General features: G+C 45.6%; 1 protein-coding gene across 1 annotated transcript in view; it reads right to left on the bottom strand.

The window, feature by feature from the left end:
* LOC132384092 (solute carrier family 22 member 6-A-like) overlaps positions 1–19740 on the bottom strand; it is a 43368-nt gene that overhangs the window by 8033 nt on the left and 15595 nt on the right. The window contains exons 4-5 of the mRNA XM_059955426.1: positions 17604–17772; positions 6814–6937 (exon numbers count right to left, since the gene is read on the bottom strand). Of these exons, the coding sequence (XP_059811409.1) occupies positions 6814–6937; positions 17604–17772 (293 nt within the window). The remainder of the gene's footprint in view (positions 1–6813; positions 6938–17603; positions 17773–19740) is intronic.

Genomic DNA, 19740 nt, shown 5'->3' with positions numbered 1-19740 from the left:
CAGATAGAAAATGTTTATGGGGATACCAGACAAACATGGGCAAATGGGACTGACTGAGATGGGAATTGATGAGCTCAAGCCTGTTGGGCCGAAATGTCTTTTTCTGCTCTGTATGCCTCTATGACTCTGTAGCGTATGAAAGATTACTTTTGAAACTGTGGGTGCCAGGGGTGTGGAAGGATAACAGAAAATGCTGAGATACTCCTCATCAGGACCAGGCCCATCAGGCCTCAGGGTCGCCTGTTGCGGCTTCCGGCGAAGGAGACACCGGAGCTGTCTGTGTGTCGCTGAATTCTGGACTAGAGGATTGGGATGGTGGGGGGGGGGGGGTGGTGTGGCCTCCTGTCAGTGCTGCCCTCCAGTGTCCACTCCGAGGAAGACAAGCTGGATTGTGTACACCTGTGGCTGACCCAGCGGGAGATGAGGTACTGCCACAGCTTTGCTCTTGCAGAAACGTGGCTCCAGGACATCATCCCACACAGCATCAATCTACAGGCCAGGATGCTCAAGGTACTGGGCTATATATTTTTGTGACTATGTTTATCTGCTCTCGTAACAATGTGTGACTCTTGCTTCTGTGTTTTGCACTTTGCCCCCGGAGGGATGCTTTATTTTTGGCTGTATTGTGTATGTTTGAAGGACAATTGAACTTGAACTCTCTCTAAATAAACTTTTCTTATCCATACAAGTATCCTTCCAAAGATTTTTGTCTGTATGTGGCCCATGTATTGGGGTTCATAACCTGCTCGGAGTTATGAACCCTAATTCAGGGTCCACAGCTCCTCGGTTAATTGTGAGGCTCCAGGGCATAAAAAAATATTGGGAACCCCTGTCCAAGTGTCTTTTGAAAGGTTGTAAATGTACACACTTCCTCTGGCAGCTCGTTCCATAAGCTCACCACCCTCTGTGGAAAGCCAGCTCCTTGGGTCCTCTTTCAGTCATTCCCCTCTCACCTTAAGCCTGCGCCCTTTAGTTTCAGACTCCCCTAACGTGTGGAAAAGACTGCGACCGTTCACCCTATCTTCACTCGTAATGAAGAAGGATTAACGTCCTACACTCCCGGGAAAGAGACATCGTGCGAAATGGACCTGTCACTTATCTGGATCTCAATAAACCTTAAGCTTGTCATAGCTGAGTGGGGGTAGTGGGGACCAGCTCCCACAACCTATTAAATGTTCCCAATGGAGTGCATCTCAAATAACCTCTGACAACAGCATCCACCATCCACAATCCACACCACCCAGCCAAGCTCTTTTGCCATCGTGTAGAAGGTGCGAGTCCCAATGGCAGCAGCAAGAAAGGAGCGTGGCTGGGTGTGTGGATCGTGGATGCTTTTGTCATCTATTGAGATGTTCCCACAACCAATGATCTCACTTTAAGGGCTTTTTATCTTGTTATCTCTTGTTCTCTTTATTTAGTACTATTTATTCATATTTGCATTGGCACAGTTTATTGTCTTCTGTGCTTGACTTGTTCTATCATTGATCCTATTTATAGTTATTATTCTGGAAACTGGGAGATTGGGAAAACAAAGAGCCACTAAGCAAGCAATTAAAAAGGGAAGATAGATTATGAAAATAAATGGGCGCAAAATGTAAAAACGGATAGCAAAGTTTTTATAATTATATAAAGTGGAAAAGGGTGGATAAAGTGGATGCAGGACAAGAAGGGTGAAATTGATATTGGGTAATGAGGCTTTGAATGACCATGTTGTTATGGATACGATGGGAGGTGAGGACCTTGATACAATAGCCATCACTAAAGAGGTAGTGCTGAGCAAACTTGTGGGCCCCCTAGTCCTGATGGAATGCATCCCAGGGAACTGAAATAAATGTCAGAAGTTATAGTAGTGGCTTTGGTAAAAATTTACCAAAATTCTCAGGATTCTGCACAGGTCCCATCACGGGTAAAGCCCCACCACCAAACACATCTACGCAGAGCACTGTCTCAGGAAAGCAGCATCCATCATCAGGGATTCCCACCAAACAGGCCATGCTCTGTTCATGGTGTTGCGATCAGGAGCCTCAGGACCCACACTACCAGGTTCAGGAACAGTTATTACCCCTCAACCAGCATGGATAACTTCATTCTCCCCAATACTGAACTGTTCCTACAACCTGTGGACTCACTTTCAAGGACTCTTCATTATCATGTTCTTGGTATTTATTGCTTGTTACAAAAGATAACTGGTTATTGCATTCTGAGCAAATTGAACAGTATTTTGAAGAAAATGAAATAGCCAATGAATCAATGTTGCTGAGTAAGTGAGTGGAAGAGCATACAGTTTGTTTAGAAGTTTAAACTGCTGCAACCAAATCATACAAAATGTGTTTTGATGATATCGTGAAAGAAATGCAGGAACATTTAGAACCAAAACCATCGCTGATTGCAGAATGCTTTCGGTTTCATAAGAAGAACCTGAAGGAAGGGGAGTCCATTTCAGTGTATGTGACTGAATTGATTGTCTGAGCGTTGTCAGTTCAGTGATGGCCATCATAATATACTAAGAGATATTAGTCTGTGGAATCTTACAAGAAAGCATTCAAAAATGGCTCTTAACTGAAGCACAACTCACATTTTAAAGAGCAGTTAAAATTGCTGTGTCACTGGAAACAGTCGACAGAAACAAAATTGAGCTTGGACAGAAACCTGCCTGGTCGAACAGATTGTGTTACCATTGCAGCAGGGGCTTACATACACTGGACCAATGCAGGTTTAAAGGCGAAGCTTGCAGAAAATGCAACAAAATAGGACATATGCAAAGAGCATGTTGGTCAGACAAAAATAAATGGACTGCACAGAGAAGAGAAACAGATAGAAAGTCAAGTCATGCTGATGATGAAAAATCTGATAATGATGAGATTATGTATTGCATTGAACTGCTGCTAAGTTAACAACTTTCACGACACGTGCCAGTGATAATAAACCTGATTCTGAGTGACACAAGACTGGATAGCCTTGAGATTTACATGTGAAAACTAACAATGGACAAACTATATTGCTTACACCAGAAATAAACGTCAAATTAATTCAAATGGAATTGGACACTGGCTTAGCTGTTTCAGTCATTCCACAAAAATGAGGTTGAATGGCTTTTCAAAGATACTGTCTGAAGCCTGCAAATATCCAACTGACAACTTATACTGGGGAAAAGATAACTCCTGTAGGAGTGACAGTATCAACAGTGTTACGTATCCCGTAACTGGATCACTTACCAGCAAAGATAGAGAGGTCCGCTGAAGTCTGATGGTACTATTTTTAAAAGTCTTTATTTATAAAGGGACACAAAAGTAAGGTTAATGCAAACATTCAGATAATATACGTCGTCAATACTCAATCTAAAGCGCGGGTATAGTAATAATCATCAATAAGAAATAGTTCTTATTTGTCTAGGGGATAATACTGAGTCCGATGGAAATATAAAAGTCACTCAGAAGTCAGCAGGCTTTTTGCCTTTTGGGAACCGCTGGGTTTCACGCGTTGGAGAGAGAGAGAGAGATTTCTGGTGAGAAAAGAAACTTGCCAGTCTTTTTGGACGCACACCGTTGAATCGGGAATTTGGGTTCCCCGTTGTCAGTTCGACGTCCTTTTCGGTGTTATCAGCCACTCGTTTCCTAGGCCGGGGAAACGGACCACACGCGGCTTCCGAATAGCTTCCCGTTATCACGGGAGTGATGAGCGATGAGCGATGGTGTCTCCTTCTGTTGCGTTGCTGCGAGACTGTCCCCTGCAGCCTACCTTTTATCTGGACTTGCCGAGTTGTAGATGTCAATCAGGGTGGGGTGATGCAATCCCCCAGCCCACATTGCCTGAGGGTGTGCACGTAGCCCAGCCTACGTTGACCTGAGAGCTGGCACGTAGTATAGGATCGTAATTCACAAAGGTGTCTCCAAGAAACAATGGCCAAATCCGTTGCTTTGTCCTGCTGAGGATTCTCTCTCATTTTCTAACGATCTGGCGATTCTCAAAAAGGAGGGGGCTGGGATCATAACAACAGTGAAATACAACAACCAACAGGCCATATTGGGCTTGTAGGTGGTATAAAAATGGGAGGGTCGGCATGCGGGGAAATGATTGACTGGGACAACTACAACTTGCTTGGTGATCTATCCACCATTTGCACACCACATCCCCTGAAATAGAATCAACTGGAAGTGAATTAAGGAAGGTACTGGATGATGCCACAGCAGTGTTCAAGGATGGCATTGGAAAACTCAAACGTATCAAGGGTAAACTAGTGTTAACTGAAAATGCCAGGCCCGAGTTTTACCAAGCTAGCCCTTTGTTCATTATGTGCAATCATACTCTTTCCGTGGCCCATGTCTGTTCTCAGCAGTTATTCTCTACAGAAATGGTTTACCATTGCCTTCTTCAGCCATTGCCTGACATCAGTGGTTGCATAACCAGGACTTCAGATATGCAGCAGCTGCTCATACGTCCATCTACCACCTGCTCCAATGGCTTCATATGACCCTGATTGAGGGCTAAGCAGATGCCACACCTTGCCCAAGGGTAACTTGCAGGCTAGCAGAGGGAAGGAGCACTTTACACCTCCTTTGGTAGAGAGGTATCTTCACCTTGCCACCCAAGTTCCATACATCATCTGTGATAAAGTAGCCAGTGAGTTAAATTACATGGAGGTTAGAGGAACTTACATTTGAGTGTTTGTCTTCAAGCTCCTGTACCTCCTCCTTGAGATGAAGAAATTTGGCCTATCCCCTAAAACCCTCACTAATTTTTATAGGTGCACCGTAGAAAGCATTCTTCTAGGGTGCATCACAACCTGGTATGGAAGTTGTCCTGTCCAAGACCGGAAGAAGCTGCAGAAGATCGTGAACATAGCCCAGCACATCACACAAACCAATCTTCCATCCTTGGACTCACTTTACACCGCACGCTGTCGGAGCAGTGCTGCCAGGATAATCAAGGACACGACCCACCCAGCCAACACACTTTTTATCCCTCTTCCCTCCAGGAGAAGGTTCAGGAGCATGAAGATTCATACGGCCAGACTTGGGAACAGCTTCTTTCCAACTGTGATACGACTGCTGAACAGATCCTGACCTGGATCTTCCAAATAGTTTCCAAATATCCGGAACTGACTCGCGGTTTTGTTTTTGCACTACCTTACTTTCCCTTTTCTATTTTCTAATTATGATTTATAATTTAAATTTTGATTATATTTACTTTGAATTGTACTCCAAAGAGCGCGAAGCACAGAATCAAATATCGCTGTGATGATTGTACGCTCTAGTATCAATTGTTTGGTGACAATAAAGTGAAGTAATTATTGGTCGATGGGGGTCCTTAATGATGAATGCCGCCCTTTTTGAGACATTGCTATTTGGAGATGTCTTCGATGGTGGAGATGTCCATGATGGAGTTGGTTGCGTTTACAATTCTCTGCAGTTTATTCTGATTCTGTGCAGTGGCCCGTCCAGACCAGACAATGATGTGGCCAGTAGGGAAGCTCTCCATGGTGCATCTGTATAAATTTGCTGACATACCAAGTGACAGATAACTCCCTGCTGCACTGGAGGGCAGAGTTTGTCATTGCATGTCAATGGCTCTGCCGTGGAGAGAGTGAAGAGCACGAAGTTGCATGGTGTGCACATGAAGGACAATCTAACCTGGACCCACAACACTGCCTGCTTAGTCAAGAAGGCACAGCAGTGTCTACACTTTGAGGAGATTGATCCGTGCATGGCTTCCTAAACCCATTCTGTCTACAGAACCACTGTTGAGTGTACTGGCTGGCTGCATCACTTTGTGGTGCAGAAGCTGCAAGGCATTGGATGCAAGACCCTACAGTGAATAAGTAGCAACTGGGATCTCCCTCCTGTCTATTTGTGACATTCACCGGGAGTGTTGTACACGAAGGGCCCAAAGCATTGTTGAGGATCCCTACCACCCATCCCACAATCTCTCTGACCCACTACCATCAGGGAGGAGGTACAGGAGCATCGGGACTAGGACTGCCAGACTGGGAAACAGCTTCTTCGCCCATGCTGTGAGACTATTCAAGTTCAGGTTCAAGTTACTTTTTATTGTCATTTCGACCATAACTGCTGGTACAGTACACAGTAAAAATGAGACGTTTTTCAGGACCATGGTGCTACATGAAACAATACAAAAACTACACTGAACTACGTAAACCAACACAAAAAACTACACTAGACTACAGACCTACCCAAGACTGCATAAAGTGCACAAAACATGGCAGGCATTACAATAAATAATAAACAAGACAATAAGCGCAGTAGAAGGCAATAAGTTGGTGTCAGTCCAGACTCTGGGTATTGAGGAATCTGATATCTTGGGGGAAGAAACTGTTACATAGTCTGGTCATGACAGCCCGAATGCTTTGGTGCCTTTTCCCAGATGGCAGGAGGGAGAAGAGTTTGTATGAGGGGTGCGCGGGGTCCTTTATAATACTGTTTGCTTTGCGGATGCAGCGTGTGGTGTAAATGTCCGTAATGGCAGGAAGAGAGACCCTGATGATCTTCTCAGTTGACCTCACTATCCGCTGCAGGGTTGAGTACCCTGCTACCACTGTCACTAGGACAGCGAGCTGTTTACTATTTACCTGTGCCGCGCACTGCAAGCATTTTGAATTATATTTCTTAACTTTTTTGTTCTGATGTGCTGTGTGTGAAGTACTGTATATATTGTGAGTGCACCGTGGTCCGGAGGTTGTAGGTATACAGCCAGCTGGCGATAAACTTGAGCTTGAAATTGCGAAGGGAGGAGTTGCACCCATTATGCATCAAGCAGGGCGGGCAAGTGGCGGGACACGTCCGTGGGTGCACTTACCTCGGTGGTGATCTTTTCCCCATCTGCCTCCTTGCCGTTTAGTTTTGCCACCTTGCGCAGCTGTTTCATGGCAGCGTTGGTCTTCTTGTTCATGAGGAGCCATCGAGCAGACTCGGGGAGCCACCTGCGTGGAGAAGTGTGATAATTAATCGATTCAGATTCACTTGGATGAGATTAGCTTCATCAGTCACAGTCTACAGATCTGGCCGCCCCATTGTAGGAAGGGTTGTTGGGATCGGTTGTTTTTTAAAAAAATATACTTTTAAATTGCATTAATGCAAGGCTAAAATTGTAGTTTTAATTGTACTTTATTTCTTGCTGACGTGATTTGTATTTTTACCCATTTGTATCTTTAACAAACTCATGTATTTTTCATGGTATGTGGTGATTTGTCCCTATTTGCTGGTGAGAATGCAATATAGCAGTTACAGAACGGTTTGTCACCTTCTCATTTTTAGTCAGCTAAGTGTTAGCACATTACACATGTTTTATAATTGTGTAGCCTTTTGATTGGATTTTCTTACCAAAGGAATTTCTGTTACCTGAAATATAAAGGTCATAGATTTTTCAAAAGCACCATCCTTATTAACACTTCTTTTGTGTGTTTCATCTGCATTATAGCGTGGTTCTTTTGTTTACTTAGTATCTGTTCCTTTGTGTAAACTTTAGAATAAACAATGGTGTAGAATCAAAGTTTCTCTCTCATTGAATTCCTGCAGGAACCTGAGGATTGAAAACTACCGAGAACCAACAGCGAGCAGTTGACGTAACAATAAGATTTTTACTCCTCATTTCTATGAAGGATGTAATTAATAAAGTCAATTCAATTCAATTAAGTGAGGTTCATCAGGATGCTGTCTGGATTAGAGAGCATGTGCTGTAACAAGAGGCTGTGGGAAAATCTGACAGAGGCTTATAAGATCATGAGAGGCACATATAGAGGAGACAGGCAGTATATTTTTCCCAGGGCTGAAATGTCTTGTACCAGAGAGCATGCAGTTAAGGTGAGGGGGTGGTAGAAGCAGAAACCTCAGAGACTTTTAAGAGATGTTTAAATTGACACGTGAATGTGAGGAAAATGGAAGGATATAGACATGTGTAGGCAGAAGGAATTAGTTTAGTTGGCCATTTGATTATTAATTTAATTGACAGTCAACTATTAATTTAATTGACTGTATATTGTAGGCCAAACGGCTTGTTTGAGTACTGTACTCTTCCATGTTTATAAAAAATGAAAAATCACATTATACAGTTAAATGCATCGGTTGCATCAACGACCAACACCATCGAGGATGTGCTGAGGGCAGCCCGCAAGTGATCCCATGCTTCTGGCACCAGCATAGCATCTCTGCAACTTACTGACCCCAACCCAAATGACTTTTGACTGTGGGAGGAAACCGGAGCACCTGGAGGAAATATACAAACTCCTTACAGACAGAAGGGTTTCAACCCCTGATTTCTGGAGCTGGAAGGCTCTGCACTACCCGCTACGCTATCGGGGCTTCCCAAGGTATTACACAGCACGGAAACAGGCCCTCGGCCCAGCCAGACCTTGCTGACCCAAGATTTCTATCCAGACTAGTCTGACTTGTCGCACATTCCACTAATCTAAACCTTTACTGTCCACATGAAAGTTCAAAATCGTTCAAGTACAAAGTATTATCAACCTACATAGACGCCACCAAATACAACCCAGAAATTCATTTTCTTGCAGGCATTTGCATGAAGAAACGCAATGGAAGACAGCGCCCAACAGGATGTTCAAACAACCAGTGTGCAAAAGACAAGAAACTCTTCAAATACAAACCTGACATAAAAGAAATGATACATAGCCAATAAATCTCAAGAACATGAGTTGTAGAGCTTTAAGAGCAAGCCCATGGGTTGTCTATGGTTTGTGGGAACAGCTTGGTGATGGGGCAAGCAAAGTTGAGTATGTTATCCCTTATGGTTCCAGAGCCTGATGGTTAAGGGGTAGTAACTGTCAGAAACACACTGAGTCTCAGCAATTTGCAGAACGGTAAACTTTATTTTTCGAGTCTGCAGAGTCGGACCCAACCAGCTCCTGCTAGATTGAGTGCCGAATTACACTTTGCACAGTTTTTTATACCCTACTTGTTTACGACTTTGTGAGTTGCACCCATGTGAGGTGCAGACATTCTTCCTTAATCTCATTACAAAATTACAAATGTGATTACCCTTTGGCCCACTTATCAGCCTCAGCGCATTAACACCATTATTGTTCAACCGTTAAGCATGTCTTCCCATTACCCGTATCGCTTCTTTAATCAGCAAGCTATTGTTTCATCCTCATTTTGCAAATTGGTTTATACGTTGCCCTGCAAGTTGCTTTGCACGCTCTTTCTGTGTCAGCACATTCTAAATGGACTCCTTAAGTACCGTCTTTAATTTAATCATTTCTCTCAATCCACCCTTTTTCTTTTTAGAATGTGCTATCAGTTGGGCTTTTGCCACGGGTTTACATAGGCTTTTTCCTCTAGCTCTATTTCCCTTTGTAGGAGTACCTGAACAGGATCAGCTGGGGCCCCTGGTTGCATGACTTGTCTTGCCACCCGAGCTACTAGCTCCCGCAAGCAGGGGATCAGACATGGTAGCAGAAGGAGGACCATCAATCCCCCTCCTATAACCCCTAAAGCGGTTCGCCACCAGCCTCCTTTCAACCATCCGTCCAGCCAGTCCCAATACCCCAGCGGCTTCCAGGTCTGTACCGGCACGTGGGCCAGTTTCCTTATTTTATCTGATATTTTTTGAACCACCTTTCCGTTGTCATCTATCTTTAAGCAGCAGTTGGTTAGATTAAACTTTCCACATACTCCTCCTTTTTGTTGTAGTCATAACATTTCCGTTTACATGCGAGTGTGATACAAAGGACCCTGGAAAAACCGTCATGCCCACCCTTACAGTCGTCCTGCACTTATCACATCCCCCTTCAGCGCTTCTCAACAATAGCAGTATATACATTACAGTCCCAAAGTTCATTCTGTCCGTCTTTTGAGCTTTAGCACCATCGGGTCTTCTCCCTGGACGCAAGTCCATTCTGCACCTTCTTCGGGCTTTACGGGTCCCTTGATTCTCGCGGCGTGGGTCCACCCTTTTTCTTTTGTCCTTACTGCGGCTTCGGTGGTCAGTAGCACCTGGAATGGGCCTTCCCACTGCGGCTGTAACTTCTCTGGCTTCCAAGTCTTAATCAGGACCCAGTCACCGGGCTGAGTTCGGTGGAGTGCGAACTCCAGAGGTGGGGTTTGTGCGAGTAACCCCTTCCTGTGCAATTCTGCAAAAGAACGAGACAGTGCCTGTAAATAGTCCCTTACAAAGACATCTCCCCCTTGCAGGGAAGGATAGCCCTCCACCTTGTTCCAATATGGAAGGCCAAACAACATTTCATAAGGGGATACTCCTATATCTTTTCGAGGAGCCGTGCGGATTCTTAGTAGGGCCAGGGGTAGACACTTGGTCCAGGGTAGCTTGGTTTCCATCATTAGTTTTGTCAATTGCTTCTTCAAGGTACTGTTCATCCTCTCAACTCTTCCTGAGCTCTGAGGGTGCCAGGGGGTGTGCAGCTTCCATTGGATTCCTAAGGCGTCACAGATTAGCTGGTGTGTTTTTGAGGCAAAGTGTGTTCCCCTATCTGAATCAATAGACCCCATTATTCCATATCTCGGGACTATATTTTCTAATAGGATCCGTGCCACTGTAGGGGCGTCTGCTTTAGTGGTTGGGAATGCTTCCACCCACCGAGTGAAGTGATCCACAATTACTAACAGGTACTTCCATCTCTGAACTTGTGGTAGTTCCGTAAAGTCTATTTGGATCAGATGGAACAGTCGGACGGCTAGTGTTTGTCCCCCCTTATGGGTGGCACGCATCATTTTCTTGTTTACCTTTTGGCAAGTGTAACAGCCCCACACCTCCTGTTGAGCTAGTGTGAATATCCCTTTACAAACATAGTCCCTTAGGATAGTGTCGCACATAGCTTGCACTCCCCAATGGCTTTGTTGGTGTAGTTGTTGCAGTATATGACGAGTTACTTCCTTATTCAGTACTTGCCGTCCGTCGGGGGTCTTCCACTCGCCTTCTGATGTTTGTCGGGCTCCCAGCTGGCTCATAGCGTCTATTTCTACTTGGGTGAAGACTGGTAGTTTGTTAAGCCCTTCCCTTATTGGTATCAGGGTTAGAAGTCGGACCGTTTTTTCCATTGCTGCCCGTTTGGCTTCTTCATCTGCGAGCCGGTTTCCTATTGCTTCCGGGGCTGTTCCTCGTTGATGTCCTGGAACGTGAACCACTGCAATTTCTTGAGGTAATGTTAGGGCTTCCAGAGTCATGCTTATCATTTGTTCGTGAGCTAATTCCCTTCCCCTGGCTGTTATCAACCCCCGTTCTTTCCAAATCTTTCCGAAGGTGTGTACCACTCCATAGGCATACTTAGAATCGGTGTATATAGTGCCTATTTTGTTTCTTAACAGTTGCAGTCCCCTCTGCAAGGCATATAGTTCACAAGACTGGGCTGACCAATTACCCGGGAGCCGGCCGGACTCCACCGTCTCCCTAGTCCTCCTGTTTATAATAGCATATCCACTGTGTCGTACCCCATTGATGCATCTGGAGGAGCCGTCGATATATAGTTCCTCGCCTTCAATTAGGGGAACTTGTAGATCTTCCCTACTTTTTGTCTGAAGGTCTGTTAGCTCCACGCAGTTATGCTCGGTTTCCTCCCCTGTTGATTCCCCGTATAAGAACTGTGCCGGGTTACAACTATTGTTCTTTTCAAAGCTTAAATCATCCCTGACCATCAGAATGGTTTTGTATTTCAGTATGCGAGAGTCCGTCAACCACCGCTGAGCTTTTTGGGCTAAGAGGGTGCTAACGGAGTGCGGGGTATACACCGTCATTCTTCCCCCAAAGGTTAATTTCCGTGCTTCTTCTACTAGTACGGCTGCTGCCGCTACGGCTTGTATGCACGTCGGCCATCCCCGGGATACCGGGTCTAACATTTTTGATAAAAAGGCCACAGGTTGCCGCTTTCCTCCTTTTTCTTGGGTTAGTACTTCTAACGCAGTTCCTTCATTGTTTGTTGCATACAGCTGAAAGGGCTTTTCCAGTGCTGGCAGTGTTAATACCGGGGCCCGAGTTAGTTGCCCTTTTATTTTCCTGAACTTCTGTTCTTCTTCTTCGGTCCAGCTGATTATTCCCCGGTCTTCCTTTGCCAATTTGTCGTACATAAACTTCACCAGGGAGGTATAATTCTCTATCCAAATCCGGCAATAGCCCACTAAGCCCAGAAATTGTCTTATTTCCTTCTTTGTCCTGGGAAGCGGTATTTTAGTTATTCCCGCTATTCTTTCTGGGGTTATTTGGCGGTGCCCTTTTCTGACTCTGTGTCCGAGATATGTTATTTCCTTCTCGACAAATTGCAGTTTCTTCTTGGACACCCGCAATCCTTTTTCTCCTAGGTAATTCAGGAGTCTTATAGTATCGTCTCACACTACCTCCTCTGCTGGTCCCGATAGTAGTAGGTCATCGACATACTGTAATAGTTGGTTCTTTTCGGTACAATGGAATCCAGCCAATACTTGCTCCAGTACCTGTTCGAATAGGTTTGGGGACTCCGTGAACCCTTGGGGCAAGACGGTCCACCGGAGTTGCTTCTTCCGCCCAGTGAAGGGATTTTCCCATTCAAATGCGAACATATCTCGGCTTCCTTCCTCCAACGGGCAACTCCAAAAGGCATCTTTTAGATCTATCACACTGAACCATTCATGTTCAGGAGGTATTTTGCTCATTAATGTATAGGGGTTAGGCACTACCGGGTATCGTGTTTGGACTACCGCATTTAAGCCTCTCAGATCTTGAACCATTCGATACGTGCCGTCGGGCTTTTGGACCGGTAGGATGGGGGTATTAAAGAATTGTTCCCCTACTGCCGAATTAGGGTCCACCCCCGCATACTGTTGCACATTTTTCCGCACCCTATCGAGGAAGTCGGTTGGGCTCTCATCTTTCCCTTGGTGGTTTCCAAACGCCTTGGCAAAGTTGTGACCTTTTGGCACAGCCTCCCTTATTCCCTTAATGATGTACTCTCGCCACTGTCGCATATTGCGTCTTCCCACTTCTGCTTGTTTGTCCCACTGTGGGTCGTTTACTGGAAATTTCCGGTCCCCCGGTAACTCATTCGGCTGTTCCCTTCCCCAAATTGATATTGCAGCTTGTCGTATCATTTGCTTCTCTTGTGCAGAAAATAGCGTTCCCATAATCGCGTGCATTTCTTCCCAAGTGTAAACATTAGGTCCTAAGAATTGATCCAACTGTTCTGCCAGTCCCATTGGATCTTCTAATAAAGTTTTCATATCTTTCTTAAATCCTCGTACTTCGGTACTTGTCAGAGGGACGTTTACAAATCCTGTTCCTCCCCGTTCTCCTCCCATTGGAACCTCTCGAAGGGGACACAGCTGTACCTCTTCCCTTTTTGATTCGTCCTTCTTTTTCTTATCTGCTCCTGTCACACTCCTTGTTTCGATCCTTGCCTTTGCTTTTTCCCTAACATCCCTCTCTTCCCTCTCCGGGTCTATTTCTTCTGTTTTTTCACTTTCTTCACGTCCTCCCTCTGCTCCCGCAAGGGGCGCAGAAGGCTGGACATAGGGAGGGGGTAAATGATCGAGTGGGTCCCACTTCCGCTCCCCTTTAATGCCCAATTTAAAACTCTTTGTTGTTACTCCTGGCCAGGGAGCCCAACAAAAAGCATAAGCAATTTCTTCCGGTTTTACATTTGGTTTTGAATTAACGTAAATGTTTAAGGCTTGTCGTACCCAATCCTCCTCAGACCCAAGCCGCGGCCACCAGACCGCAGGTTTTTCTATCGGCTGTTTCGACCAAATTAAACAGTACTGTATCATTTTTTTCTTTTGTTTCCCTTTTAGTCTTCCACATCCCCAATTCTCAAACATTCTACCGAGGGGGCTATCAGGAGGAACCCCCGGGTATGGTCCCGGTCTTTCCGTTTCCTCTTTCTTTTTAGAGCCACCCCCCTCCCATCTTATTCCGCTCTTACTTAATCCCGCACCCTTCTACTGCAACAGTAGGCACTTTACTCGGTGCGTCCCAAGGACTTTTATCAGGAGAACCCCCGGGTAGCTATCCCGGTCTTCTCCGTCCTTACTTATTCCCGCACCCTTCTACTATAATAGTAGGCACTTACCCGGTGCGTCCTGGGGACTTCCAGTACCAGGTACTGTCCCCTTCTCCCCGTTTACCGCTCTGCGCTGTCCGGATATCACTCGCTCAAGCCGCACCGGAGCGACGAGCAAGGAGTCAGGGACCGCCAAACTCGGCGGGGTGCACCGTTTCCGATGTCCTTCCTCGTGTCCACCGCAGCCGGAGTGTGGATCCCGGACGAGCCCCCACGTTGTCAGAAACACACTGAGTCTCAGCAATTTGCAGAACGGTAAACTTTATTTTTCAAGTCTGCAGAGTCGGACCCAACCAGCTCCTGCTAGATTGAGTGCCGAATTACACTTTGCACAGTTTTTTATACCCTACTTGTTTACGACTTTGTGAGTTGCACCCATGTGAGGTGCAGACATTCTTCCTTAATCTCATTACAAAATTACAAATGTGATTACCCTTTGGCCCACTTATCAGCCTCAGCGCATTAACACCGTTATTGTTCAACCGTTAAGCATGTCTTCCCGTTACCCGTATCGCTTCTTTAATCAGCAAGCTATTGTTTCATCCTCATTTTGCAAATTGGTTTATACGTTGCCCTGCAAGTTGCTTTGCACGCTCTTTCTGTGTCAGCACATTCTAAATGGACTCCTTAAGTACCGTCTTTAATTTAATCATTTCTCTCAGTAACTGTTCCTGAACCTGGTGGTATGGGACCTGATGGTTGAGGGTAATAACTGTTCCTGAACCTGGTGGTGTGGGACCTGATGGTTGAGGGGTAATAACTGTTCCTGAACCTGGTGGTGTGGGTCCTGATGCTCCTGTACCTCCTTCCTGATGGAATCAGTTCAGAGTTGAGGTTATCCTCACTGGTTCCAGAGCCTAATGGTTGAGGGGTAATAACTGTTCCTGAACCTGGTGGTGTGGGACCTGAGGCTCCTGTACCTCCTTCCTGATGGAATCAGTTCGGAGTTGAGGTTATCCTCACTGGTTCCAGAGCCTGACGTTTGAGGGGTAGTAACTGTTCCTGAACCTGGTGGTGTGGGACCTGAGGCTCCTGTACCTCCTTCCTGATGGAATCAGTTCAGAGTTGAGGTTATCCTCACTGGTTCAGGGGCCTGATGGTTGAGGGGTAATAACTGTTCCTGAACCTGGTGGTGTGGGACCTGATGGTTGAGGGGTAATAACTGTTCCTGAACCTGGTGGTGTGGGTCCTGATGCTCCTGTACCTCCTTCCTGATGGAATCAGTTCGGAGTTGAGGTTATCCTCACTGGTTCAGGAGCCTGATGGTTGAGGGGTAATAACTGTTCCTGAACCTGGTGGTGTGGGACCTGAGGCTCCTGTACCTCCTTCCTGATGGAATCAGTTCGGAGTTGAGGTTATCCTCACTGGTTCCAGAGCCTGACGGTTGAGGGGTAGTAACTGTTCCTGAACCTGGTGGTGTGGGACCTGAGGCTCCTGTACCTCCTTCCCGATGGAATCAGTTCAGAGTTGAGGTTATCCTCACTGGTTCAGGGGCCTGATGGTTGAGGGGTAATAACTGTTCCTGAACCTGGTGGTGTGCTACTGAAGGCCCCTGTACCTCCTTCCTGATGGTAGCAGCGAGAAGAGGGCATAGGTGTGCCTGTCCAAATGTCTTTTAAATGTTGTTAATGTACCTGCCCCAACCACTTCCTCTGCAACATCATTCCACCTTCTGGGTGAAGTAAGTTGCCCCATTTTCCTACGAAATACCACCTCGGGGTAATTCCTTCACCCTGAGGGTGGTTTTTCAACCAGGAACTGAGGTTTATCTTCTTTACCTGAGGGTGGTTCCTCAGTTGAGTAAAGGGGTCAGTGTGCATGGGTTCTTGATATCTGACATGGAGATGTTGGGCTGTGGGGATACAAGAACATGGTTTCCTTAAAGTGGACTCATTAGTGTAGAACTGAGGGACGTAAGGATACAGGTACATGGTTCCCTGAGCGTGGTAGACAGGGTGGTGAAGAGGATTTTTGACACACTTGCCTCCATCAGTCAGGGCAATCAGTGCAGGAGTTGTGACATTATGTTGCAGTTCTTGGCTCGAACTTACCTGCAATTCAGGTTAGTGTGAGGTGTTGCAGTTTGGGAAGTCAAATCAGGGTCAGACCTTCACAGTGGACGGCAGAGTCCTGGGGACTGGTGACGTGGAGTAGAGGTAAATGGTCCTCTGAAAGCGGTGTCACACATAGACAGGGTGGTGAAAAAGCCGTTTGGCACACTGGCTGGCCTACATCAGCAATCCTGCTGTTGGGGTATTACGTTGCAGTTGTACAAGACGTTGGTGTCACAGCCAGGAGTCATTTTTAAAAAAGAAAGATAGGTTTTTCTGTTAGTGTGTGGACTGTATTTTCTCAGCGTCCCATGGATGTGCAATGTTTTTTGGTCTGTTTAGCTTTTCTGTCTAATTATTTATCTTTGGGCTAGCTCTGGGTTTTCACTTAGTTTTGCATTTGTCTCATTTGTTAAACTTCTTTGTATTTGTCACTTTAATTCAATTTGGGATCATTTCATTAGCGCAGTATTTTCAGGATTTTGTATTGTAGCTGTCATCTTTGGGGATTATTGCTTCATCTGGACAGCTACTGTATGGTCCTGAGCTCCTACATGCTCCAGGGTGGATTTCCGGAGGTTATTCCAACCCTTCTTTGCTGAGTCACTGTTCTTCCTTGTCTAGTGAAATGCGTAACGTGAGTGATTTCACTTTGTCAGGATTCTGTATGGTTTGCCTGAGATCTTGTTAGTTTCTCTGGGTAATATCTGTAATAAATCTTTAGTTCTGTTTGAATTGCTGAAGTCCCCGTGATTCCGGCACCTGAGTTTGCTTGTGAGCCTTACAGTTGGCAAGGCCACTTTCTGAGTATGGTGTTCAGTTCTGGTCACCCTGCTATGTGGAAAGGTGGTATTGAGCTGGAAAGAGTTTCGATGCACATGTAACAAATTGATCTCATCTGTGGAATTCATTGCCGTAGATGGCCGTGGAGGCCAACTCATTGGGTATATTTAAAGCAGAGGTTGATAGGTCGATGGTTAGCAGGGATGTGAGATTGGGGTTGAAAGGGATAATAAATCTGTCATGTTGGAATGACAGAGCAAGCTCGATGGACTGAATGGCCTGATTCTGCTCCAGTGTTCTATACCCTTGTGTATTTCTGATGTCTGAGTGGGTGGTGGGGTGGAGATGCATCTCTATCAAAGGATGTATGAGACTCTTCTTCCCTCCGCTAGCCTGCAGGTCACCCTTGGGCAAGATGTAGCACCCATTTAGCCCCCGCCACCGATCAAGGTCATGTGAAGCCATGGGGGCAGGTGGTGGATGGTCACGGGAGCAGCCGGTACATATCACATGCCCTGGTCATGCGACCACTGACACCAGGCAGACAATCTCTGAAGAGTATCGATAATGGCTGGGTGTCAGCCATCTTGTAAGTACACTGCCCAGAAGAAGGCAAGGGCAAAGTATTTCTGTAGAAAAAAATTTGCAAAGAACCGTGATTGCCCACGTCATACGACACGGAACATAGCGAACGAGTGAGTGGCGGAAGCCAGGATCGAACTGCGCGGTGTCTAGGAAAGGAGGTCTGTTACCATGAGTAGAGGAAGATGACAATGAACGGGATGGAAACAACCAACTGAAGCCGGCGCCAGTCTTGGATCCAGAAGGCTGTGCCGGCCAGTAGCATCATGCCCAGCGAATACGTGTAATTCATGGCCGTGATGACCACTGTGTTGATCCGCTTCGGGATCCATTCAATGGCTGCAGGAGAAAAGAAACAGCAATCAGAACTCCCAAAGAACTCCAGCATTGAACTTTCAAACGGATGTTGCTGGGCTTAGAGCCATAGTGTCATGAAACACTAAAGAAACAGGCCCTTCAGCCCTTCTAGTCTGTGCCAAGCTAGTATTCTGCATCAACCTGATCCAACTTTCCTCCCAGCTCCGATCTCCTATCTCTGTGTATCTCTTCATGCCCTGACCAATCAAGAATCTATCAACCTCTGCCTTAAATATACATAAAGACTTGGCCTCCACAGCTGCCTGTAGCAACAAATTCCACAGATTCACCACTCTCCGGTTAAAGAAATTCCTTCTCTTTGCTGTTCTAAAAGGATGCCTCTCTATTCTGATGCTGTGTCTTCTGGTCTTGGACTCTCCCACCATAGGAAATGTCCTCTCTATATCTACTCTTTTGAGACCTTTCACCATTCGAGAGGTTTCAATGAGGTCACCCTTTATCCTTCTGAATTCCAGCAAATACAGATCAAGAACCATCAAATGCTCTTCATACTGCACACCATTCAATCCTGAAACCATTTTCATGAACCTCCTTTGAACCCTCTCCAGTTTCAGCACATCTTTTCTAAGATAAGGGGCGAAAACTGCTCACAATACTCCAAGTGAGGCCTCACCAGTGATTTATATAGTCTCAACATTGCATCATTGATGTAATGTTTTGTAATTTGTAATGACTTGCGTCCGTAGACTGCACCGTCTGGGGCTGCGCCAGGGTCAGCCTGTAAGTGTGGCCATGCTTCCTGTGCCCACGACCTACTGACCTTAACCTGTACGAGGAATGATAAATCAGCCGCAGTAGAATGGCAGGCAGACTTGATGACCGAATGACTTGGGCCTTATGCTACATCTTTGGAATGTGAGAGGAAATGAGAGCGCCCAAAGAAATCCTGCATGATCCCGGAGAGAACGCACAACAGCGGCGGGAATTGAACCTGCGTCACTGCTGCTGTAAGGCGTTGTGCTTGTTCAGTTTATTGTTCATTGCAGCGGTTAGTTGGGCTGGAGGGGGATTGTGCGTAAGAAAATGGCAGCGCTTGTGTACTGAATGTGAACGCAGAAAGTAAAGTTATTTAAACAAAGAAAACCCTTGTCTTTGTTGTTGTTGTGTTATCAGTGGTAGCAGAGGATAGCTCCAGTTACAGGATCCTGCCGGCTTTCGATGGGTGCAAGCCAAATGAAAGCTGGAAAAATGAAACTAAAATATGGACTCGTGATATGGAGCTCGAGAAGGAGAGGCAGTAGAGGTGTTCCTTTCGGGAACAGTGAGAGAGACAGGCATGGGAATTTCAGTGGAAGACTTGGCGGCATGACTATGCAAATAAATGCATTTGATTCCTTTTTTCTGAAGGAAGAAAAGGCTCAGATTTATAAGGCATATTCAGACTTTGACAACATTTCCAGAGACAGTTCTACAAATTTGGCTGATTATATTACTGATTTTGAACAAAAGTACAGTTGTATGCGTAAGTACAAAATGGAGATTCCTGACCCATTAAAAGAGTTGGATACTGCGTATCAAACATATAGGACAGACAGCTAGAGTTAACTGCATGTACAGAATTTACATTTGTATATATGAGCAACAAGCATAAAATGCTGGAGGAACTCAGCTGGCCAGGCAGCATCAATGGCATAAAGTACATTTTCGGGCTGAGACGTCGATTGTATTTTTTTTTGCCATAGACTCTGCCTGGCCTGCTGAGTTCTTCCAGCATTCTGTGTGTGTGTGGCTCAGATTTCAAGCATCTGCAGATTTTCACCTGTTTGTGATTTGTATATATGAAATTAGCACCGAAGAGGATTTTTTTGGAAAAAAGGCCACCGAGATAACACTTGAAATTAGTTTGAGTCAGGAAACTACATACTTCACTGAGCCAAAACATGAGTATAGCAAGCGTAGATCCCAGATGGATCAGACAAGGGCACCATT

The sequence above is a fragment of the Hypanus sabinus genome, chromosome 31 (genome assembly GCF_030144855.1).
Source record: "Hypanus sabinus isolate sHypSab1 chromosome 31, sHypSab1.hap1, whole genome shotgun sequence".
Lineage (NCBI taxonomy): Eukaryota > Metazoa > Chordata > Chondrichthyes > Myliobatiformes > Dasyatidae > Hypanus > Hypanus sabinus.
This window is presented reverse-complemented; position numbering and strand designations above follow the sequence as displayed.